This window comes from Nothoprocta perdicaria, unplaced genomic scaffold, assembly GCF_003342845.1.
Source record: "Nothoprocta perdicaria isolate Ctin4 unplaced genomic scaffold, notPer1 scaffold_244, whole genome shotgun sequence".
NCBI lineage: Eukaryota > Metazoa > Chordata > Aves > Tinamiformes > Tinamidae > Nothoprocta > Nothoprocta perdicaria.
Genome location: NW_020455471.1, coordinates 757,048 through 781,024, shown reverse-complemented (window position 1 = coordinate 781,024; position 23,977 = coordinate 757,048). Strand labels below are relative to the sequence as shown.

The following is a 23,977-nucleotide window of genomic DNA, read 5'->3' as shown; positions in this document are numbered from 1 at the left end:
AAAAGCAGAAACAGTGATGCTTGAAATTACTTGCTTAAAAATATAAGACTAAATAGAAAACATGTACATAATAAGCAATATATTTGAATTGACCTAAAGTAGGAACATTTCTCTTTTCTCAGATTTTCTATTTGTGAAAATCTTTGGAGTTTCCCACTTTCTTCTTGATGTGAGATGCAAAAAGAGTTTTGAGGGAGACACCTTATATGTTTTTGCATAAAATCAATGATGGAGGAGCATTGTCACCATGGGGAACACCAGAATCTCCACAAGAAATGTGAAGCATGTTGGGGGGGAGGCAAATCTGCCTTCTCCATCTCCTCGAAACCTGCACTTTCCAGCCTGACACCTGACTGCACTACTCCAGAAGTGCTGGAGTGAGTCCCCTGGCTCTGTCCTAAAGGAGAGTGCAACAGCACAGGTATCTGCCCGTGTCCTCTTTTCTCCATCCCGTGTGCCTCTGAGAGCAGGGAACCTGGAACAACAGTTGCTGCCTGTGTCTGGGCGGCTGTCACGATGTTCCTCAGCCAAGCCACACAGAACGCATGGTGTGGGAGAGCAAGAGGAAGGGCCCTACAAAAACCATGCCCAGAGGAGAACTGTTCTTGCTATGCAGGTGTTTCTCAAGGAGACACTAGCTGCTCTTGTTCACTCTAATAGAGTCTGTGGGAAATTCAGAAGGTTGCTCTATGCTTACAGACTCATTGTCCCTGTTGGAGACTAGAGAGCAGAGGTGTATCTGCAGGCAAGTGGGGTGGAGAGAATCAGCCTTATCACAGGCTCTGTTCTGTGTTTCACCAGACTCTCAGTGGGTCCATGCATGGTCTCCCATAGCACCTCTCAGCATGGTGCCTCAGTGCTCAGGGCTACCTGCAAGCTCCTTTGGCACATTGCTCATGGTGTAGCCATTCAGCCACAGCTCCACACTCCCCTCCTGCCCAGCATCCTCCAGGACAATTCCCCCTGCCAGTGCAGAGGGGAATCACAGGGCCCAGCTCTCCCATGCGCATGAAGCTGGCCAGGACAGTCATAACTTTTGCTTCAGGGAAGCTGATCCAGGCCTGAGGAGCGGTGCCAAGTGGAAGGCATCCCTCAGTCTGGAGGAGATGAGCTGAGGCAGCTGAGTTGGAGAGAATGCATGACAGATGGCCAGTGATACCAGAAACCTGAAGCCACTGGGGTCACCCAGCCTTGCCTGGCAGCCCTGTGTGAGCAGAAGTGCCCATGTAATGGTAAGCACTGAGCTTTGAGGCCTGCTCAGCCCAATTTAGGAACATAGCCTACCAAAGGAAAATTAGGAAAAGGGAATAAATATGTGGAATCTGGCAGCCCAGGGCCACATGCATCTCCCAAGACCCCAGGATATCCCTTCTCCAGGCACAAACATCCTTCAAAATGCAGTCGCATCAGCAGATTTGAAAGTACAGCTGGRCAGGAAACTGTTCCCCTGCCTGGAAAACATGCTTAACATTCAAAATTTCCAGTGAGTTCACAGAACTGAAAATGCAAAAAAAATAAAAAATAAAAATAAAGAACAAAGAAAATGGGTAGTTCAAAGATTTCATTTCAATCAGTTGCATGTTTAGGTTTCTAAAATGAGAAGGGCTTTAAAATGAGTTTATCTTAACAGATAAAATGCTATTTCAGACCAGAAATCTAGATCTTTCTCTCTCAATATTATAGGGCTAAGAATCACAGAATCACAGACTGGTTGAGGTTGGATCACCTAGTCCAACCCCCTGCTCCARCAGGGACACCCAGAGCACAGGGCAGCATCCAGGCAGGTTTGGAAGATCTCCAGAGAAGGAGACTCCACAGTCTCCCTGGGCAGCCTGTGCCAGGGCTCTGTCACCCTCATAGGAAAGAAGTTCCTCCTCACGTGCAGATGGAACTGCCTGTGACAAAACACTTTTCAGCATAGCAGTCATCAAAACTGATACTTATATTTATATGAAGCCTTTCCCAGTGAAAAGTCCAGGATATTGAAATATCCTCCTTATCAAGCTTCAGTGGAAAGTTTGTCATGGAGCAGTCCTCAAGAAACAGAACATAGTCCAGCTTCTACTGAAGAGCACCCATTCGTATTTCCCCATCCCTGTCTCTCTTTCTTACCGTGTATCTGACCAAGTCCAATATGTAGGACTCTTAATTGAGGTCCAAGTTGCTTCCTCTGGAAGGACAATATGCAGATCCCAGGATTAGATACATAGCCAGGTGCTAAAACTTCCCAGCTGGCCATCTCCATAGAAGGCCCCACTGGATCAGTAGCTGAGATAGCGAGGCTTTTTTTTTTTAAAAAGGGAGAGTTTCTATCTTGATTTATCAAAATTTAAAACTTACCCACTTAAACTTAAAACTTACTTTAAAAAAACCCTCCAGCAGTCTATTACAACAGAAAAAAAATGAAGGCTTTTATCTCTCATCTACCTCTCATTACCCCCTCTTGGCCCTAACCTCAAGGCCATATGAAAAGGGAAAAAAAAAAAGGCAGAAAAAGAAATGAGGAAAAGTTGAAAGTGAAAAAAGAGGAAAATACTGAATTTGCAGTAAAATATGATATTAATGAAATAGTTGTATTTTAAAATGACTAATTCTCCTGTTTTAGGCTCCCATTCCAATTTTCCTGCTCAGTCTGTGAAGCTTTCCTACACAAAGCTTGTCGGCCATATATCCGACACAYGGCAGGTCAGATAAGTTTGGGAAACTGCTAATTCTTGTCTTTAACGGGATGGCCAGATGTATGTTTGTCAAATACATGAGAGAAAGGAGAACTGCCTCTTGCCACCCACTCCAAACGCCCCAGTCTCAATATCTTAGTGCCAGTGCTCAGCCTATGYCAAAGTACAGCTATACAGCCAAGTTTAGCTTCTCCAGAGTCATCAGGCCGAGGGCAGGCAAAAGCAGAGAGAAGTGCATCTTGAGGAGGAAGTAGGGTACCTCAGATACGAACATGGACACACATACAGAAGTAGAAGTGTGCTCAAAATAGGACACAGCTTCCTGCAGCAACCACAGCAGACCAAACAGTTGCAGCACCATGAAGTGAAAAACCACCCTTASCCAGAAAACTCTGCAGAACTTCACTCTTCAACCCCATACATCCTCCCCCATCTCCCATCCTTCCTGAGGCCTTAATTTATCTATTAGTCATGTGTTACACACAGGCAGAAACAACGAAACCTTTGGGACAGCCACATATCTTTTTCTTTCTTGAAGAGTAGCTCTGCAAAGGAGTGGAGGCAAGGAAGGGAAGTACCATTTCCCCCACTGTTCTGAGGTTAGGATTAGGCACTGATGGAAAAGTGGAGTTTGCAGTCCAGACCTCTGATTCCTAGCCAGCTAGGCTGCTTGGGAGCCTGGAGCCTGCACCAGTGAACGGAGATGAAAGCTCTTGTAAGTGCAAGGAAGCAGAGCCCAGGCAACAGGGGACACTTCTGCCAGTCTGCACACCACCACTAGTCACGTACACACATGCCCTATACTAGTTCTAGCAGAAAGCAGAACTCCACAACCTCTCCTTAGCAAATGGAGAAAACATCAGGGCCCAGTTAAAAAGAAGAAAAAAAGTCAAATGCATGCACACATCACTCCAAGAGAGTGCACAAAATGTGCTCTGCCAGGAAACCAARGGATTGATTATGCCTCTCTGCACAGGGGTGAATAAGGCTGCAAACTCCGCTCCCTCACGCCCACTCCTTTGGGTGACGTCCCCTCGCACCCACGTCCCGCAGCCTCCACTCTCCTACACGCTGCACTGCACCGTCCCAGGGCAAACGGTGCTCAGACGCAGTGCAGGCATCATGGTCTATGTCTGTGGAGAGCTACTCATCTCGAAACCTAGCAAATGCATGTTTCTTGGAAGTAGACAGCCACCATTTCACACAGGGGCAGACAGGTCTGTGCTATCAGACTGGCATGGCCCAGGCAATGCCTTCTGCTGGTCTTTCCCTTGAACCAGTGGTGGGTAGCATCCACCTTTCAACGTGAACAAAAGTGAAAGTTAGGGGAAAGAAAGTGCTTGAGCGATCAGCAATGCTCAGTCTCCACTTCCTTTGGCCTTCACTCCTCCCCACACACATCCTATCTTTGTTCTATACCAAATACCATCCCCCTGCTTGCCCAGATCCACACACTCACTTGCTCACTTGCCCGGGATATCCATGTGTCCAGGAGAAGTTCCATCCTGTTCTGGTGAAATCTCTTGGTTGTCTTCACAGCTATGAAAATGTCCTCAAGCTTCAGGCTTCCCTCAGTCCTATATTCATCCTGAGGATGGGCTTGCAAGTCCTTTTGCCTCCTGCCTCCATCTCCCGTGACATCCTGTGGGCTCACTCTGGTCTGTTGCTCTGGATTCTCTGATGTCCTTTCTCCGAGTCCAAGGTACCGGGCTGTTTCTTGAGCCCCTTGGTGCCTTACAGAAAGCAGAGCCATGCTGACAAGGAAAATAGTGGCTCCAGACAGACCACGGATGAGCCGGCGGCCCATGGCTCCTGAAATATTCCTGCTGCAGACAGAAGCCTATCACACAAGGACAATTTCTGCCTCTGCCTCCATATGAAACCATCCACTCCACTCTTATTTAAACCTCTGACAGGGCAAGACAAGCTCAGAGTGAAGTCCATACAGGATGTAGCCACAGAATGGGGCAGGTGTGGATCAAAAAGCAAAAAAAGAAGACTCATGGAGAGTCAAAGAGACAGCCAAAGCCAAAGAGACAGCAGCCCCTGAGACTGGAGGTAGAGGTAGAGATCTCTACGRACCAAGGAGACTCGGTTACCCCAAGAGGCAGGGACAGGAAACAAGCAAATAATCCAAGGCAACATTCAGGTGGCTGGCACAGGCTGCCACGTGGGGAGCGAGCATCCCCAATTCTGCTGGAGATGCAGGGCGTCCCAGTCTAGGGGTAGAAAGCAGGAGTAAAAGAGCCTGGCTCCATCAGTGAGAGAAGTCTGGACCGAAGCCGCCTGGTCCCCAGCAGACGCCAGCCTACGCATCCAAGCCAGGGGTGGAGGCCAGYGCCTGGAGCGGGGCAGCAGGGCCAGGTGCCACGCGACGGATCGGGGACGGCAGCGCTGCCCCACCACCTGCTCCCGCTGTGTACAGCTTGCCCTTGCTGGCTGCCAGCCCGGCCCCGTCCCGCCTCCGGGCACGGGGCGGAGCGCCGGCCCCTGGGGAGGAAGAGGATGGAGAGAGGGAGATGGAAGAAGAAGGGGGGTGCCTCTGAGTCCGAGAGTGGGCTTGTGCATCTGCAGTGCRAGGGTTGCCATCCTCAGACTGGGAGCCCTGTGGGGTGACAAGGAAGCTGGTCTGCAAGGACAAGCTTGTCGCRTAGCTGTGGCTCAGTCTCTGGGTGCAAGAGGGGTTTCCTGCCTCGCAGGGGAGGCAGGACGTGGGTGCGAGCCCCGCGCAGCCCTTTTGCTGGTGCATAGAAAAGGGAGGGTGGAGCCGGATGCAGGCTGAGGGGCAGAGGGAGCAAAGCAAGCACAGCTAAGGGTAGGATCCCGAACTGTTCCTGAGAGAATACATGTGTCTGCACACACTCAGGGCATGTGGCTGTAGCCGGAGGGCAGTGACACTCACAGCAATAGCACAGAGGCACCAGGAAATGAGAAGGGAGCCCTGGGGCCTCCTTTCAGTGTCTGTGCTGCAGGAYGCCCTTGTATCCTGCTGGGTTATATCCCACCCAGCTCCTCACCTCCCCTTAGCTTCTGCAACCACTGGGAAGGATGATCCCTTCCAGCCCCTTTTCACCCAACTGGCCAAGCCTGGCTTTGCTTCTCCTACTTCACTGGAGACCCAGACCCACTGTGTGGACTGGGAAGCAAAGCAGTCCGAGTGTAAAGCAAGGGGAGGAGGGAGGAGAGCTCGGTGGCTGCTTTGACTGTCAGGCTGTGTCAGACACAGCAGGCACTGGGGAAGGGATCCTGACTTAGGGGACAGGGATAGATCTGTAGTGGAAACTTAAGGCCACACCATGGCATGTCCCAGAAAGGAACAGTTTGCCAGCCTTTCCTTACACAGAGGATTAAGGATGGTGGGATTTCCTAGGGCCACCCTCAACACAGAAGCAGACACCACTCATCTGCACACAGTGGATTCAAGAGAAACAGAASGCTCTTTACAAGAGTGGGGAACTCTTTACAACCGTGGTCTTCCTGAAGTCCAGGCACCCAGGCCCTGGGTTTGCCGTGCCCATTTTCTCTGACACAACAGTCCAAGTGCTATCCCCAAACCATGCTGCAATCTGCTGCTCCGAGCCTCCCAGTGCCCTCCAGCAGGCTTCAGCTCAGCAGCTTGTCCTTTTTGGCTCTTGGGCATTCYAAGGTGCTCTCTCCTTTTCCCATAACCTGGGCCAGTTTGGTCTCCTCTCCTCCTGTTGAGTCTCACAGACAGAGCAAGAAACTGGCAGGGCCRTCTTTTTGCTCCACCTTTCCTGGGTGATTGCTAGGATCCCCTGCCATTCCTTCATGGTATCTTTAGGACCCTTCAGAGAGCAGTCAGCGGGTACAGAGAGATTGCAGGGCTGGAGTGACGTGCACACCCCCATCCCAGCTTCGGTGCTGAAGCACGTGTGAGGACAGCAAGATGATAGTGCTCTACATAAGCTTCTGAAATCAGGGCGCATCCCTAGGGAACTGCTAGTTGTGAGTATCAAATCTAAGTATACCAATAATAATAATAATATGGAGACGGAGGAAAGACTGAAGTGGAGGGGACGTGGCTCCCGGAATATACCACAGGACAAGGACCCTCCTGTCTTTCTGCTGCTCACTGCATGCATATGGGGACTTAGAAAACAGTGTCAGGGCAGGGATCAGGGTCACTCTGTCCCACACTCCAGCTGTGTGTCTGAAAACACGCATGCTATGGGAGAACAGGAACGATCTTCTAGAACTGAAGACAGGTGCTCAGCTTCCCCAGGCCTTATGCAAACACTTTCAGCCTTGTCCTTGGCTACAACTTTCTCTTTTTTTAAGGCAGAACCCACTGAATACTTTTCTTTTTCTCTCTGCCATGTGCTTTCTGGGTTTCCAAGCCTGCAAGGCTCACAGTCTCTCCCTAAAGCAAGAACATCTTCGGAGCATCTTCCTTGTCCCTTTGTGGGGTCCCTACAGATTTTATTTTTAGATTCCTTTGAATAGCAAGACTTTTTTGCATTGCTTGGGGGAGGGGGGAGCTATGTCATTCACCTTCCAGCCTTACATTACTGTGGGGATRTGCAACTAGCATGACTGATTGACTGGCTCTGTGCTAAATACTGTAATTGCTGCCGTGACTAGTCACCGCTTCTCAACGAGGAATTAACCTTTCTGAGTGCTTTGGCCCTGTGCCTGCAACCCCAAGCAGCTTCCATAGCTCCCAGACATCCTGCAGCATCTCCCAGCCCTGGCTAAGGAGGCCATTTGGGAGCGGAAGGGGGACACAGGCAGAACAGCCTTAATAATGTCCCTCAGAAGAGACAAGAGACAAGAGACCTCTGGGAGCTGCAAATATAATTCAAATACAAATAGAGCAGGGTATTAGGCAGGGGACTGGGTCAGACCCGACTGTGTACAAACCAAAGCATGTCTGAAGCTGAAAGTGAGTGCAGCCTCGCTCTTTCTTCCCTTTTTTTTCTGCAGCCCCAGGTTGCAGGAGCATTTGCCACTGTCCTGGTGGAAATGGCACCGTGCTCACCTACCCTACAGCCACGAGCCTGCTCTGCTAGAGCTGCTTCTAGGGGGCAGAAACCCTTTGGTGCCCAGCCCTACCTTGCAAAGGGGTTGACCCACACCTTGCAGGCAGCGGGGAGAGATCCCCATGTTACCACAGCTGTGCCAGGAGCTGGGGCAGCCTCCATGGAAAACGCTGGCAACTTCCCACAGTGACACACGCATGCCACCTTGCTGGTCCCCTCCCTGGAGGGAGAAAATTTGCTCTCAATGACTCTTTACAGGGGCTTGTACAAGGCTGTTACAGCTGGTAATTGGTGCCCAGGGCTGCTAATTGCATTCTGCCTGTTACCTAACCCATGACTCATTCCCTCTGAGCAGGCAGTCAGCCCTCGGGGATACAAATAAGGTGGGCTGGGGTGTGCAGGGCAAGGTAGGGGAGTCATTAGGGTTTATCATAGAGCCCCCTGCCCCATTTCTTGCCCCATGTCCAGAACTAGCTTAAGTGAGATTTCTGTAGGTCTCTGGGCTGGACAACAGGGATAATAAGCAGGGCTGGAAGAAGGCTGGGGGCAGGCTAGGCAGTGCTGCCTCAGCGTTAGAGAGATGGCAAATGCAAGCCTTGCCCCAGTGGACTGCTCCTGAGGTCAACCTTTCTTTGCCTCAGTTTCCCTCCTGGTGCCAAAGCTGGTGGCCCACGGARGTGCTTGGGGTGGATGTTGTACAGGGATCGAGCAGTCTCCAAGCAGGCTGCCAGCCCTCTGGCACAGGGGACACAGCCCGTTTACCCAGAAGAGGAGGCTGCCATTTAACAACACCCAGCCTGGTCCAAAAGGAACCTCTCAGGCCCAGGAGGTATCATATAGAGCTGCCTATCTTTGAATCAGTGTGCCTCACAGGGGGTGTTTTCCTTTACTACTTATGCACTGCTTTTTTTTTTTTTTTTTTTCCCCTTGAAAAGATGCAGGGAAATCTAATCTCTTTATTCTTCATCCTCTGCAAATCCATGCCTTGGTGGAGAGGAGCTTGTCTGGGGACTTGTCTTCTCTGCTGATCAACAAGAGGTCTGCTTTGTTTGCCTGCAGGGCAACCACCCTCCCACAGAGCCGGCAGTGCTGGGATGCTGGGGCTGTGTCCCCTAGCATGGATGTCACCTGGGAGCTTTCGTCGGSAGCTGTGTGTTGCACCAGACCCCACTTCTCCGGGAGCATAGCTGCATTGCTCCAGGGCAGCTCTGGGACATTGCTCTACATTTCAGTGACTCTAGGTTAAATTCTTTTTTTTTTTTTTTCCCTTCCTCCCCCTCCTCCCATCCTCATAAAAGACAGGCAACTGGTTTACAGCCTGAAATAACACCTCACAGGAGACCCATGAAGATCAGCAAGTTAATCTTTGCTCAGAGCTTCAGAAGCGTGTGGCATTAGCAGTGTCCCGATCACAGAGGTGAGGAAGACACAGAGAAGACCTGACTCTCTAGCAGGGGTAGCCCATCTTCTCCCATTACACTAGGAGCAATAGGCTCAGCCCTATGCCCCGTTTCCCACCCCATAGGTCCTCCCAGAGCCATTGGCCCCTTCCTTTCATAGGAAAGACAATTTCCCCAAGACCAACCCCCACCTCTCTCTGGTAGGGGTATTCTTGGCACCCCTTTTCCATAGGGCAGCTGATAACTCTGCCTGGTAATGAGTCAGGAGCTTGTTGCAGTGAACAAATACTATGCCCTTCCCAAACCCTTCATACCTTCCCTCTGTCAGAGCCTGAAGYCATGGTCAGCCCCAGGTGTGGGTGAGAACAGGCCCAGGCAGCATGGTAAGGGACCCAGGCCTTGTGAAAGCACCTTGTTCCCCAGATGGTGAAGGCAGCTGGCTTGGTACTCCATAGTAACCAGGGCACGGGGGCACACAGAGATCTGGGGTCTTCAGCCAGGCRTGTGAAGCTCTTTTCCTAGAGCACAGCTGCTTGCCAGCCTCAGCACAGGGGAAAGTGAGAGGAAAAGGACCAAAAAAGAGGTGGGTTGGCAGAGACCAGARACAGGAGGTAGCTTGATCTGTGGTATGTTCTAAACCCCCTAACCCACCACAGCACCTTTTGCAAAAGCACAATAAGAGCAGTACTCCCTCTCTGCCCTAGGCAGCTGTGCAAAGGAGCCTCAGGAAAAGGAACACCATGCATTTCTGGTATCAACAAGCCCTTCCCATTAACACATAAACTCACACTCCACCTCCTATTCCCATTATAAATGGTATTTAATTCTCCTTTACATGTGGGTTGCCAATAAATCGGTCCATTAATAATTTACAAGCAATAAAGAGTACAGTGCCCATAAATCGAGGATGTGTCGCAAAACCCACTTAGTGTCACTCTGGCTGTGCTGAGGTGCCTGCAGCCAAGCACTGCTTCCTGCTCCTCAGGGCAGGAGGTGAGGTAGAGAGAGAAAGGGGGGTGAGGACCCACAGCACACAGCGCTACAGGCAAGGGAAGGCAGAAGTGACGAGAAAAGGGCCTTAGAAGTACCAAAAGCCAGGGTGGATGTATGCACATGTGTGAGTGCCCATGGGTGTACATTATGCACTTCTGTACGCCCTGATTTCACATAGTTCCCTCAAGAGYTTGATCTGTCAGCCTGACCAGGTACCAGAACCATGGGGATGGGGAATAGACCATGAGTGGTGTCCAGTATAAAGGCAGAAGACATCTCTCCAATAAAACATGGAAAACTCAGGCTGAGGAGTTAGAATGTGTTACTACTCCTCAGCTCTGCACGGCCTCAAAGGCACCTGAAATAATACCCCAAGGGCATCCATTGGTGGCATCCCCTTGAGGAGAAAGGACACTTTGCCTAACAGAGTTCAGGGAAGAAAAGGCCTCTGAGAACAGYTCTTGGGAAAGGTGGCTGGCAGCGCAGCGCCAGCTCTGCTAGGTCCCAGCTCAGTCGTCACCCTCCTCAATCCACAGCGGGCGGGTTTGTTCCTGAAAGATGCAGCCCCGAACCACCTTGGTCAGCTCCTCCACATGATTCCAGGCCTGGGGATCCACACGGGCCCAAGAGCACGGCAGAGCACGAAGCACCTGCTCCGCCCCACGGCACATCTTCAGCACCTCCGAGTCCCGTGGGCCTGGCTTCCTCAGCAAGCTCCTGAGGAAACAGGGGGATGTGTGTTATCCTTGTGTAAAGAGATGGGGTGGGAAAAATGCCAGAGCTTCCACTTGGATCCCTACAAGAACTCACACATACAAAGCTGTTCTCCTGCTCTTTTCCCACTGCATCTCACCTGGCACGCACACACACACACACACACACACACACACACACAGAGTTAGTACTCCCGAAGGGTCTTTTGTCTCATCCTTTAAATAGAGATAAGGATTTCTCTTTTCTTCGATAATATTCTCCATCCATACTTAATGGTCTCTTCTTACCTGAGTCCTCTAATGTTTTTTTCTGTGACCTCGACATGGATAACAATGGGGTATATTTCACTTCTAATTAGATCCCTCACACTCTGAACTCCGAGCTCTAGCAGGCAGTGTTTATTCTGGAAGGAAATCAAATAGATTTACTGATTTAAATGGAGAAGAAATAACCCCAGTTCCTGACAGTTACATTAAATCAAACTCCATACTGTGAAATATCATTGCTTTTCCGATAGTAATTCCATTAAATGCGGAATTTACAGCTGAGGCCAAGAGGGAAGCAGAGAATTGAAGAACAGGGTCATCCACTATATCACAGCCAAGAGCCCACCAGACCCCCTGCTCAGCCAGTCTATCTTCACATCCCTTCCTCGGCATCACCCACAGCCCCAGATCTTCTCTATGGGACCTGAGCAGAGCCATAGCCACCTTGGCRAAGATGAGGAATGCAAAAGCAGGAAGGCAGCTTCAGCCTAAGGCATCTCCCATCACCTCCCCCACATATCCCCAGTTGCCATTCCTCTCACCAGGATGGACCAAAACCTCAGGAGAAGCCTATTGCTTCATAGCCCCACAACATCTGGACCTAAAATACCCTCCAATCACACAGCCACTCCYCTCACCCCCTCAAATAAGCAAGTCTTTTTCTCTCAATGCTCTTCTCCCTTTTCCCTCCCTTCTGTTGTCCGCTCTTTAGAGGGGGCAGAGATCCTGTCCTGCCAGGATGTCTCATTCTTGTCCTCTCTCTCTCCACACCGAATAGCTCAGCACCTTCTCCATTGYCTCCCGTATCATGTGGATTCGCACAGGCTCCCTCTGATCCTGGGGGGAACTTCTAGACACGGGGTCCTCCTTAGCACAGGTAGTGTTGGGATGCCCTTCTGCCAGCTTCTCTGCAAGCCAAGAGGAAAGGGAAATCTGAAAATGGAGATAACATCCACTTCTTCCCCCTGCATATACTTTCTACCTCTGAACCTGCAGATTTGCTGCTGGGCTGATATTTATCGAGTTCACTGTTCATAGATTCTGCAGAGCGAGTCTAATTATACAGCATTACATGTTGGCATGGATCTCCTGCAGCTTTCTGCTTACTGAACAAGCAACATATCATAGCTAAAGACACCTTGCAGAGCAAAAGCAGCTTTTGTGTTGCAGTACTGCAGCAGCCTAAGCCAGCCCACAGCTCTCATCCCCACCTTCCCTGCTGCCACACTGTTCTGTTCCCACCTTGCAACTGCTTCCAACATAATCCAGCAAAAAACTAATCGCTTTATTTTGCCTGATAAGGTTTCTGCAGGGTTAGTGATCTGCATGGGCTCACAGATGGCTCCAGCGAGYAGCAGGGCTAGGGAAATAGCAGGAGCGCGAATGTTGGTATGGGAGAAAAGAAAGGATACGGGGGGCAAGCTGAACCCCCTTTGGTTGATTATGGAGCCATCTCCCAGTGCTCACAGGTGAGCCCCGAGACACAGCACAGGGTCACTGAGCTGCAGGGCCTGCAAACTTTTTAGAGGCTCTCAATGAGTCCTGATGGGCTGACCAGCTGCTAAGTGTTGCTAGTGCCCAAAGAGACCCACCTCAAAGCTTCTCATCCCACAGAGGAAAACAGAGCTGTGCTTTTAACAGAAGGCCAGAGATAACATGGGCCCAGATCATCTCTACACCAGGCAGGAGAGCAGCAGAAAGGTGAGGCTGAAACAGAAAACTGGGAGCAGAGCCTTAGAGGCCACCTGGACAGCAGAGTCTAGCAGGGTCAAATCATCAGAAGTCAAGACACACTTGCACACACATATCTCACTCAGGAGCAGCAGGCTGAGCCACTCAGCATGAGCAGCACTGGGATCTACCTGCTGGCTGCCCACTGTCCTAGGCAGTTGTCCACACCACCCACCTCCAGAATGAATGAACATAACATGAGCCAGGAGCCCTAATAAGGCTTTTAAGGCTGCCGTTGCCTCTCATCTTTACATCAGAAATAATGTAGTCTCTTCAAGATAAGGCATGTCTGGAATTCCACTCTCTACCTCCCAGGATCAGCCGGGTATCCTCTGCTAACTCTGCCTGGCCATAGAGTGGTCTGGTTCCCTGGTAAAGCTGCCTCCCAAAAGCTATCTGTTTTCCTTGGGGTCAGCAAGCTCCTGCTGAAGATCAGCTGCCTTATATTAACTTTGCACTTGCGGGGGATTTCTCTGAGGTAAAATGCAGGCACTGTTGAAAAGCAAAATGGCTCAGGACTCCTGGGACCACTTTCTTTCCCTCACAAAGCAGAAAGGAGAAAACAGAATTTGTGGTCTCAGCGTAAAGTCCCCAGCTGCAGTAAATAGCTTTTGAAGTAGATCCCAATGCAATGTGAGGGGGACCCTGCAGAGGGCCTAGCAAGACAGGATATACGGCACAGTTGCTTGGCTATCAAGCCCCAAAGAAGAAATTAACATTTGCAGAGCCTTCCCTTTTCAACAAGGCAGAGATTTTTCACCACTCCTCCCATCAGAAAAGAAAACCCTCRCCTTTTTAATTCCTGCATTTGGCAGAGGAAGAATTCTAAATACAGGAGAAGGGAAGGACAGGGAAAATGAAGGAAGAAGAAACAAGATAGATACTTGTCCTATGTGAAAATTCTCTATGGAAGAAAAGAAARCACAGCCTCTGCAGCTGTGTGCCAACCTCACACTGCTGTCAGATGAAGTGAAGGACATAATGAAGGCTGAAAGCTCTCATCCTAGTGAAGGCAGGACAAGAAATTCAACTGCAGATACCATCTTGGCCAGGGGATTCACATCTAGGAAGAGCCAACCGTAGCAGCAAGACAACGCCATCACCACCCACTCAAAGAAAGCCAGAATACCCTGGTGCCTGAGAATCCCTTCCCTATGGGCCAAAGGGACAAGGCATAGGAGGGAACTCTTGGGAGCCAGTCAGCCCAGATGGCTGAAAGGCGACAAGTATTGTCTGGGAAGACTGTAAGACTGTAAGACCTTCACAATTTAGCTGCTGACACCTCATGTCCTCTCCAAGCCCCATGAGACAGAATTTCAGACTTCCTGGTCTAACAGCAGCTCTTCCCTGAATTGGATTCACCAAAGCCTCTTCAGAAGAAGAATCACAGGAGGCAAAACAGRAAGATAACCTCAGAAAGTAGAACACTTGTGTACTTTGCTACAGGCTTCTACAACATCATTGGGCAAGTTAACTGATCACTGCCACCTACCTGCTGGGCACACATGAAAGTCCAGACGGGAGGTGGGCAAGTCCAGCAAGTTCCTGATGAGCCGTGGTGCAATGCAATCAGGTGACAGCACCACAGGACGTGGTGTCTGGACCACCACAGAGTGTACCAGGTTGTAAGGCTTCAGGCTCCTGTCTCGGTCTGGAAGAGAGGAATGAAGTTAAAAAATCAAGGGTGAGAACATGAGAGATAGGACTGCCATCAGTCTAGAACCCCTGCAGTTCTCCCTGCACTATGAGTTCTAACTCATGGATGCATGGATAGGATGCACCTACCAACCCCATGTCTTAGGGGAGATCTTCCACTGGTCATTCTACTCCCCCATAGGTAGATACCCCATCTATAAACTCCCTCCTTGTCCATCATCTAGGGAAACACAGGTGTTACATATCAGGTTATTCTCCTTTCTCTCCATAATGTGCTGGGTGTCCCCATAAATTACAGCAGCAGTGATGGGGAGCCTCTGAAAGTCTGGGAGAAGCAGTGGCTTTAAACATGCTCAGGCTTCCCCAAAAGCCATCAGTAGGGTAATATGAGAGATTCTGGTCAGAGAGGCTGAGGTATCCTAGGCGCCAACTTACCTTCAGTACCCACAGAGGACACGGGGTCTCCAAAGGTGATGGGGCTGCTAGAGGGGTGAGAGCTCACCTGAGCAAGGATCCAGCCATAGCTGCTGAGAGGGCTGTCCAGGGTTCTCCTGTGTCTTGAATTTTACCAGGCGTAGTTGGTCCAAGGCCCGCTTTTTTAGCTGAGGAGAAAGTAAGGGGACTAGGGCTGAAAACACAGATCTTTCCCCACACACAGCTGACTGAAGAGGACACACAGGAAAGGAGGTGGAGCACACATGGAAAGAAATCAGGCCTGCCCACCATGAGGCTCAGGCTGGGAAAGAGAGAGTATGTAGGGGAGTAATCACAGAGCAAAGAGGTTGGCAGGGCTATAACAGTCCACCCGGCTTGCTAGCCAAGCTGGCCCCTCCAAAAGAGCTGGTCTGTTCTCAGAGCAGGGTAGACTGCATGCCGAGGTGTGGGGGTGAACATAGGGAAACACACACACACACACACACACAGAGCTCTCATTGCTGGTTTCTCCGGCTTACATTATTTCTGTGGCCCTTCTGCTGCCCAGGCATCTGACCCTTCTCTTGGATCTTCAAAAGCTGGTGGGCCCTGAAAATACAAAGAGGTTGTCCTCAAGCAACTCTAGAGCCCTCAGGACCTTAGCCTGCTGTAATCTTCTTCTGCAGCCTCCTCAGAGACATGCTGAAGGATAAGCACATAAAATCCGCTGCTCAACCACCCACTCTCTCAAGGGTGCCCAGATACCATCACACTGGTTCCTGATACGAGGCTTGGATGGCTCACACTRTAATGATGGGAAAAAGCCAAACTACACTCGGGACTCCTGGTGGATGCTTATTGCAGAGAAATCAAACAGGTACCCAGGGACCCCCTACCTTTCTCCTCACTCTGTTACCTGTTGTAATTGGGTACTGTCCCCTTGTCCAGGTCCYGCAAAGTCAAAGGATCAACACGGGAACAGAACCACTCCAGACGTCCTTTGTGCATGGTGTCTGTGACGTGGAGGATTTCCCGACACTTGACACATAGYGCATAAGGGTCCAACTGCTCCGTGAGGGATAGATTAGTGCGTACATAGAATGAGTCTCCAGAAATCTTCCTCCCTTCCTCCAGGGCTTCACGTAGAGGCTGGTATCCTGGAGCAAAACAGATACATCAGCACAGGCAGGGGGACACAAGAGGTAACTATCACTGGCAAGAGAAACTGTCAAGACCGACTAATCTCYAGCACAGAAATGATGCTAGAGATAGGAGTACAGAGGAGGCAAACAGAGAAAGAGGTCTATACCTCCATGTCATAACTTAGCGGATATAGATATCGCATTAGACATGACAAATAACTAGAACTATGGCCAATCCCTGTGTCACATACTGGGGGTCTAGGACCAAACAGGAGAGGAGAAAGAAGGTCTGAGATTTACCTCCAGAACTAGGTGGAGGGCCTGGAAAGGGAGGCAGAGAGCCAAGTCTAAGGGAGACCCAGCTGCCAGGGGTTTACCTTGCAGGTCCAGTTGAAAGACAAGATTAGAGGGCTTATCCCAATGCAGCAGGCTGAGGTAGGCAACCTCCCGGGTACAGTTCTCCAGGGAAAGCACCTTTTCTTTCAGCGATGGGACCTTCAGCTGGCAAGAATCAAATGGTTTTAGAAGAGCCTGCTAGAAGAGCAGTCTCCTCCCCACCACCAACTTCTCACCCACCAAAGCAAGAAATACAGACCAAGGCAGGCCCAGAGAAATCTCTACCTGAGGATAAGACATCCTCATTAAGTGTCTGAAATACCTTCTGCCAACTACTGCCAAATCTGGATACTGGGCTACTATAGAACTCAACATATGTGCCCACAGATGTATATGTCCAGGGGGAGGATGGGGTTGGTTTATTTTCAGTCACAGGTGGACATTAATTCAAGTGTCTTAGGTGCATATTAAGTAGTGTCATTCTTGCCAGTGTCATTCTTGCCAAAACAAATGTCCTTCCCTGCTCCAGGTGCTTTCTCCAGAGCAATTATTCTCTGTAGTTTGAAAGGGTCATGAAGGCTTGCAAAATTTCACTCCAAAATTGATTGCTTTGCAACAGGTTTGCACAAAATGCAGTGTGCAAACTGCTCCAAAATGGTATAAAGTGACAGACAGGTCCAGGGACACAGTCCTATCCCTGTCTTAACTTGTGAATCTCTTTRTTGTTTCTTCCCCTCCCACAGCTGAAAGAAGTGTTCCAAGAAAATTAGCATTTTCACATGCACTGCAAAGTGACCTGAATGTCTGTTCATGCTGCACAGAGCTGTAGATAAGGAGTAGTCTCTGGGAACAAGAGAAACAGAGGTGCACCTCAAGCTGGCAGAGTCTAGTTTGCATTGGAGCTTGTTTCATACTCCTAGTGTCTCAGGTGCCTTGTGGCAACCTCATTCCCAGACTCACCTCAATGAGCCGACAGCCTTCCCTGAGTCCTGCACTCTCAACCTGTGAACCTGGCTTGACCCACTGGACATAAATCCCTGTCCTGTTCCCACCAAGGATGGAGATATCTGCTGCAAGCCTCTTCTCCTCCGGTGATGAATTGCTGGGGTGCCCCATGCTAGAGAGTTGTACCACCAGGGACCTGACAAGGAAAAACACCAAGCTGAACTACTGAAGTTTACTGTCTTTCTTAGGAACTTGTCCCCATGCCTGTTGTCCAGCCACAAGGCAGTAATTTTTTCAGGTACTAAGAGGTATGGAGCTCACAATTCAATCATTACCAGGGTGCACACAAAAAAAAAAAAAWTTAAGAACACCCAAAAATCATTCCAACCCACTGGCCACAGTGCAGGCTCTCTGGGTCTTTACTCAAATCAGACAAAACCGTCCAAGTCCAGCATGTCATCCTCTTCCCTGCCATAACACATGGAACAGACCAGAAAAACGGGGCCCTGCTGGGAAATAAGGACAATAGGAACTTCATTTCTTCCCTCTCCTGCTAGCAGAAAAGGGCCCACAGCAGTAAGAGAGAAAGAAATGGCCTAACAAACATGGTCTCCCAACGGGGCAAAACACCCCCCAAACAGCAGGCTCAAGAGTACTTATTTAAGAAAGCAGTAGTCACCTCCTGGTCACCTCCTTGCGGCTGGGAAGGGTGGACAAGCAGATCTCCGACTTCACCCTGGTGTAGGTGCTGCTGGAAGAAGAGGAGAAGGCACCAAGCGACACACTAGCAAAACCACTGCCTAGGAAAGAGAGCAAGAGGGAGAGAAAGGGCACATCACCCCTCCAAGCACTGCAGGGAGCCCACATTCTCAGGGTGGCTGAGGTCTGTCACCTCCCTTCCCTGCATTTTCTAGCATCTGACTAGAAAAGTGAAACTGCAGAGAGGGTTTGAACAGGCACCCTCCTTGAAAGGGGCACTCCCAGAGACGAGGGGAAGCATTAGGACTGTTTTCCCATGACTCCTTAAAATAAACAAATAACTTCCCACTCCCATCAGCATTTTGATCATAAACTGTGTCACAGCAAAATCCAGAGCCATCTGGACATGCCCTGAGGAACTCAACCACCAGCATCCACCACAAAATGTGCCAGCACCAAGAGATCCATTGCAGGAGATTTACAGCCCATCACCAAAACAAGCATTTATCTGCTCTGACTCTTCCCCAATTCCAAAGGAATTTTCCATAAACAGAAGTTCTCCATAAATTAAATAAATTAGGTGTGAATAGCTACACRGTCTGCAGGGGAAAGCCAGCTTTCTAGCTGCTGTACTTCACAGAATCTAATGAGGCACACTGCTGTCCATGGCACCCTGCTATGTGTACGGAGCCCTCAGTGAGTTGCACAGACCAAAAGTCTGACAGACAGTTATCTGCCTACCCTCCTCTTCCCACAGCCACCACTTCCTTGTAACTAAGTCCTTCAGGRAAAGCCTCAGCTATGGTACCTGTTGCATCTTCCATGCTGCTAAAGGAGCCACAGGACAAGCTGGAAAGGACATAAAGGTGAGATATGAGACCACAGCTTTTTTAAGGCCTGTTTACAACCCATTCTCAGCTCCCTCCCCACAGCTTTTCCCCACCCCAACACAAAACACCACCCAACCAGCATGCAGTTACCTGGCAGCCCACACTCAGTCCTGACTGCCAGCTTCCCCTTCCCTGCCATTCAGGCACCTCAGGCCCCTACAACCCCAGTGGAGAACACACAAGCAGCCCCTGGAAGTCACCTTTTGTAGGGCATACATCGATCTTCCCGCTGCCGCCGGAGGATGGAGCCAATGCAAGGTGGAAAGGGGAAGGTGGAAAGACGATTGATATCCTTTTCACTGTCAGGAGTTACGTCCTTGAGCAGAGGGAAAGAGAGATGTCCACTAACACCAATGCCCAGCATCTCTCTTGCCTCTCTCCTGGCTAGGTTGCAAACAGTTGCTGGTGTACCATGTGTCACTTCAGAGATCATCCACATTCCTCCAAATGCCCAGAGGTAACTTGCCATTCCAAAGGAGAGAACAGGGATGGAGATGCATGCCATGGAATCCCTGTCTTTTTGCAAAGTACAAGCAATAGGACTAATATCTAATGAAGCAATCAGTCTTACCATGTCCTTATAACTTGCTCTTAACCATRGCACACCTAGAGGTGTAACCTTTGTGACTACCCAATTTAGCATGCTATATGACGAGGATTCAGAGTCAGAGACTTCAGTAAGAACATGGCTTCATTAAAAACAACAGAATTGTTTGCTATAGAATTCAGAAAAGCTAGGATTTCTCCCCTAATTATGTAGAAAAAAAAACCCAGCTCACATGGGGCAGCTGATTTTTGGCACGTCACACAGAAAGAAGTCTCATTCACCACTACTTCCCAGCTAGTGAAGTACTACACACTTCAGCACAGCATTAGTTGGTTTATTACTGACAAAGGTTCACTCCTCAGTTTTGCTCCCAGTGTTAAGACATTGCCCCACTCCACRTCCTACAGCAAGTCTCAGACTGGTCCTATGCTTCTGTGTCGTTCCAGAGATGTGTGGGTCACTGCTGTCCTTAGCTCAGGCCAACATCCCCTGGTCAAGCACTCACCATGCTCTGAATAGCAGAATCCCCCAGAAACGGGATGGCAGAACCTCCCAGGGCTTCCACAAACCCATTTGTCAGGCTGGAAGGCTTGTCTATGAGGCTCCAGCTGCTGCTGAGATTGGAGCACAGGGAGTAGGAAGAGCTGCACATCTAGGAGAGAAGGGACCCATCATCCCATTGCAAACCCCAAGAAATAGCCCTGGTGTCTCTCCCTCTTCCATTCCCCTTCTCCATTCCCTTCCAGCCTCCCTCACCTTGCCAAGGCTGCGGCTGCCTTGGCATCGCTGCAGTTGGGCCTCCAGCGTGCTGTTCAGCCCTTCTGCCTGGCTCAGTTTGCTTAGGAGCTCATCCCTCTCTTCTTCCAGGGTCCGCACGCGCTTGCGGTACTGGTCCTTCTCAATCAGACTCTGGGAGTATTGCAGCTGCACCCCATCTCGGCTCTGGATAGCCTGCAAGGAGCTAAGCTGCAATTAACAGGATTGCAACAGTAATCCCCCCCCTTCCCATTTTGGCATGACTGAAGAATATCAGTCGAGAAAGGACTGAAGAATATCAGCCGCGGGGTATATRCAGCAGAGAAAAGAGCCCTGATGTCGCTGGGAGGTGAACTCCGGAAATGCTGGGAGAGACAGTTCACCTGGTCCCGCTCTTTCTCGATCTCCTCCAGCTGCAGCAACACGGTGTTCATCCGATGCTTGTAGAGATCACAGTCCTTCTGCAGCGTCCGATATTTCAGCTGCAGATCTTCCACCTCCTGGAGGTACTGGTAAGAGTGATCAGTGAATATTAGCTCTCCCAGAAGCGGGTAGCGTGGCTTCCCTGACCTTTCCCTCCCCTCCCTTCCATGCCTGGCTGCCCATGCAGAAATGGAAGTAGCAAGGGATATAATACCTTATCTCTCAGCTCTTCAGCCCACTGCAGCTCGTTCTGCACAGAGTGGAGTTTCTGGCAGAGATCTTGACGATCGTCTTGAGCTTCCTTCCAGTCATGCTCCAGGATGTCCAGCAAGATCTGCTCAGAGCCTGGCACTGGGCCCTCACCTGGCATCTAGGAGGAGAGATGGTACCATCAYGTCACTACAAGCACTGTTGGAGCATCAGACCAGGTAAGCTTCTGGGTCAGCAGGTGAACTACAGGTAGACTGGCAATATTATGGTCATCATTACTGTATAAATCTACCATGCACTCACAACCCGAGTACGGTGTGCAGCTCCAGTCCTCCCATCTCCTCCAAGCAGTCAGGAGGACTGGCAACAATCCAGGCAAGATGAGAGGTCAGAGCACGGAGTAGTCCCTCTACAGGGAACAGATGAGTAGGCTGGGTTGTGCCAAGTCAGAAAAGCAGCAGCTGAGGGGCATACAAGCAAGATCTGTAAAATCACAGTCCACCGTGGTCAACGGAGAGGAAACATCTCTCTGAAGTCTCTTCCCAGAACACAGCAGATAAAGAACTGTTCTGCCAGGGATAACCAAGTGAAGGACCAGACAACCATTACATTGAGATTTACAAGGCACCTCTGTTTTTTTGAGCTCCATAGCACCCATCTTGAGGGCTAGTGTGAGGTCACACCTCCCAGGTGCTACAGGGAGTCCTAGAATCAGCTGGGTCCTTCCAGTCCCATGACCAAAGTACGGCCCCTATGAGGGCCTAGGCCAAATAGCAGCGTCTGCACGAAGGCTACAGCTCCGGCCTCTCTCACCCCATATACTGTAGTTCCTCTCAGTATATGAGGYTGACCCTCACAGTCCACAGCTAGAGGCACAAAGTCACGTGTGTGAGCACACCTAAGAGGCAGATACCTGCAAACAAGGACAAGTCACTGCCCTAGACCCAGGGGCAACAGCAACAGCAGTCACCACAGGGAAGCCATAGGCCCAGAGGAAGCAGCCAGCTAGGCTGTGATAGCAATTGCCCCCTTCTTTCCAGCCATTTCACTGCAAGCACAACCAGAGAAGATGGCCTGGAGCCTGCTCTGCCCTGTGAGATACCTTGAGCATGCCCTGCAGCTCCTGCAGCGATGCTGTTAGCTGCTGGTTCTCAGCCCACAGCTCAGACACTGTGTCAGGGTAGCTCCGCTCCTCTGCCTCTCGCTGGGGCTGTGCAGAGACCTGTTTCCTCAGCAGGCTGCATTCTTCTTCTAGGCTGGTGACTTTGCATTTCAGCTGGTCCACCTGCAACACAGAGAAGAAACACAGTTTGCCACCCCCTCCTGCAAGCACCTCTGCTTTAGAGGGGAATGAAGCAGAGAGGAAGCTGGGCAGAAAATTGGTCTTTAGGCAAGGAATATGAGAGCTGAGAAACCAAGGGAAAGAGTACCCTACAGCTGGGGTAAGGTGAACACAACTGCACATACAAGGTTTTCACTGCAGGGCATAGGAGGAAGATGCATTTGCACCATTTTTATTTCCTGTAAATATTGTCAATCTCAGGAGCCCCTCTTTGAGCAACAACTTTTTTGCTACCTTCAAGCATCCACAGAGCAGCTGACCCTGATCCCACATGGGGCAGGGCCCTCTGAGGTGCTGTCAAGACCAGCAACTGTGACAGTCTCACAGGGCTTTCTAACAAGAACATCTGAGAAAAAAAAATCACAGCAGAAAAAACGATGGAAGGCTGTTCAGCACAGGGGAGCACCTCTGGCCTGGGAAGCGAGCATCAAATCACTATAGGCTGCAGGATTTCACACATGTATCATCTCACACTTGCCTACTCTCACACTCTTTCATCAATGTATCACTAGAGATAGGGTGCTGGGTGACATGGAAGTTCATGCTGGCCTTGTCTGACCATTCTCACGTCAACATTGCGATTCCTCAGCACGCATACAACCCACAACCAGAAGCTCAGGGGCTGGAAGCAGGAGGAGACATGAGCCCAAGCTCCCTGGTCAGACATTTCTTAGGCACAGGACACAGAAGGTGATTACTTTTACGTTTAAGACACAGTCCCCAAAGACCTGCTGATGAGGTAAATCAGTAAAGCAGTTTCAGAACCAGGTGGGCTTTGAGAGCATAGGGGGTTGGGGTAAGATATAAAGTCACTTTTATAGTGCTAAAAAGTGCTAAAAAGCACTTTTATAGTGCTTTTATGAACACTAATAAGCACTGTCAAGATTCCCAAGAATGAATACAGAGTCTGAATCAATTCTGCAGATCTGGACTAGTCACTGCTCCCAGGACTAGTCACTTCTGGACCTTAGAGTGGCAGCAGTCAGGAGGGAAAGGCACGTTGGGACTTCATAGCAATTTCTCCTCACTAGTTACCCACAGGGTATCCACCTCTGTTCAGAAAATACCCAGGAGAGTTGTCATTGGCAAGAACACTGGAAAAAAAAAGGCAGGAGGGGATTCCAGTGCTGGCAAACCAGAAGGAATGAAAGGTACCTGCAGGGCTGTGCAAGAAGCCCGGGCCTAGACTGGCGTGGGAAATACCACAAGGCAGCAGAGGAAGAGTTTTAAATAGGCTCAAGGTAGAGCCGTCCTTGCCCAGACAGGAAATGGGTGCATTTAATGGAGGTGAGAGCTTGGCAGCTGGAATGCAGTGTCATGAATTCCTTCAGGCATGCAGTATGAGCCTCTGAAATGCCAAAGGGATGAGGAAGTGGTGGAGATGGACTCTGGGCCAAAACAGTCCTACGCATAGCAAGGGCTGCTGGGCAGCTCCACGCAGCATGCACACACCTAGAGCCTCACGTACAGACAGATGCAMAACCCTGATCACCATTCGGAAAAGGGAGTGCAAGCCCTTTCCTGGGAAAGGAAGAAACACAACCACAATAACATGCAAGTTGAAAGAACTAGCTGTCCACCACATGTCTGTGCTGATGGGATACAACACAGGTGTCCACTGGCAGAGCACACAGCACAGGTTGACAGGGTAGAAAATACAAGCAGAAACAAACAATGCACCTTACAGTAACAGCAGCCAGGCAGAAAGAGCACAAGGCCACCCCTGGAAAGGGTGTCACCCCGACAGCTCCTCTGAACAGTTGTTTCAGGCTTCTCTACATGACACATCTGCAGTCACAGCACGGCACCACCACCTCTTTCCTGAGATGGGGCCC

The 23,977-nt window shown here is 50.1% G+C and overlaps 2 protein-coding genes across 2 annotated transcripts in view; both read right to left on the bottom strand.

The window, feature by feature from the left end:
* MFNG (MFNG O-fucosylpeptide 3-beta-N-acetylglucosaminyltransferase) overlaps positions 1-4,509 on the bottom strand; it is an 11,556-nt gene extending 7,047 nt beyond the window's left edge. The window contains exon 1 of the mRNA XM_026039898.1: positions 4,138-4,509. Within this exon, the coding sequence (XP_025895683.1) occupies positions 4,138-4,485 (348 nt within the window). The 5' untranslated portion in view covers positions 4,486-4,509. The remainder of the gene's footprint in view (positions 1-4,137) is intronic.
* Positions 4,510-9,914: 5,405 nt separating this feature from the next.
* CARD10 (caspase recruitment domain family member 10) overlaps positions 9,915-23,977 on the bottom strand; it is a 38,668-nt gene continuing 24,605 nt past the window's right edge. Inside the window, exons 6-22 of the mRNA XM_026039883.1 lie at positions 21,903-22,085; positions 20,805-20,960; positions 20,551-20,676; positions 20,168-20,362; positions 19,917-20,063; positions 19,065-19,180; positions 18,783-18,823; positions 17,955-18,075; positions 17,291-17,471; positions 16,372-16,495; positions 15,769-16,009; positions 15,392-15,461; positions 14,941-15,040; positions 14,275-14,433; positions 11,838-11,959; positions 11,073-11,188; positions 9,915-10,788 (exon numbers count right to left, since the gene is read on the bottom strand). Of these exons, the coding sequence (XP_025895668.1) occupies positions 10,581-10,788; positions 11,073-11,188; positions 11,838-11,959; positions 14,275-14,433; positions 14,941-15,040; positions 15,392-15,461; positions 15,769-16,009; positions 16,372-16,495; positions 17,291-17,471; positions 17,955-18,075; positions 18,783-18,823; positions 19,065-19,180; positions 19,917-20,063; positions 20,168-20,362; positions 20,551-20,676; positions 20,805-20,960; positions 21,903-22,085 (2,406 nt within the window). The 3' untranslated portion in view covers positions 9,915-10,580. The remainder of the gene's footprint in view (positions 10,789-11,072; positions 11,189-11,837; positions 11,960-14,274; positions 14,434-14,940; positions 15,041-15,391; positions 15,462-15,768; positions 16,010-16,371; positions 16,496-17,290; positions 17,472-17,954; positions 18,076-18,782; positions 18,824-19,064; positions 19,181-19,916; positions 20,064-20,167; positions 20,363-20,550; positions 20,677-20,804; positions 20,961-21,902; positions 22,086-23,977) is intronic.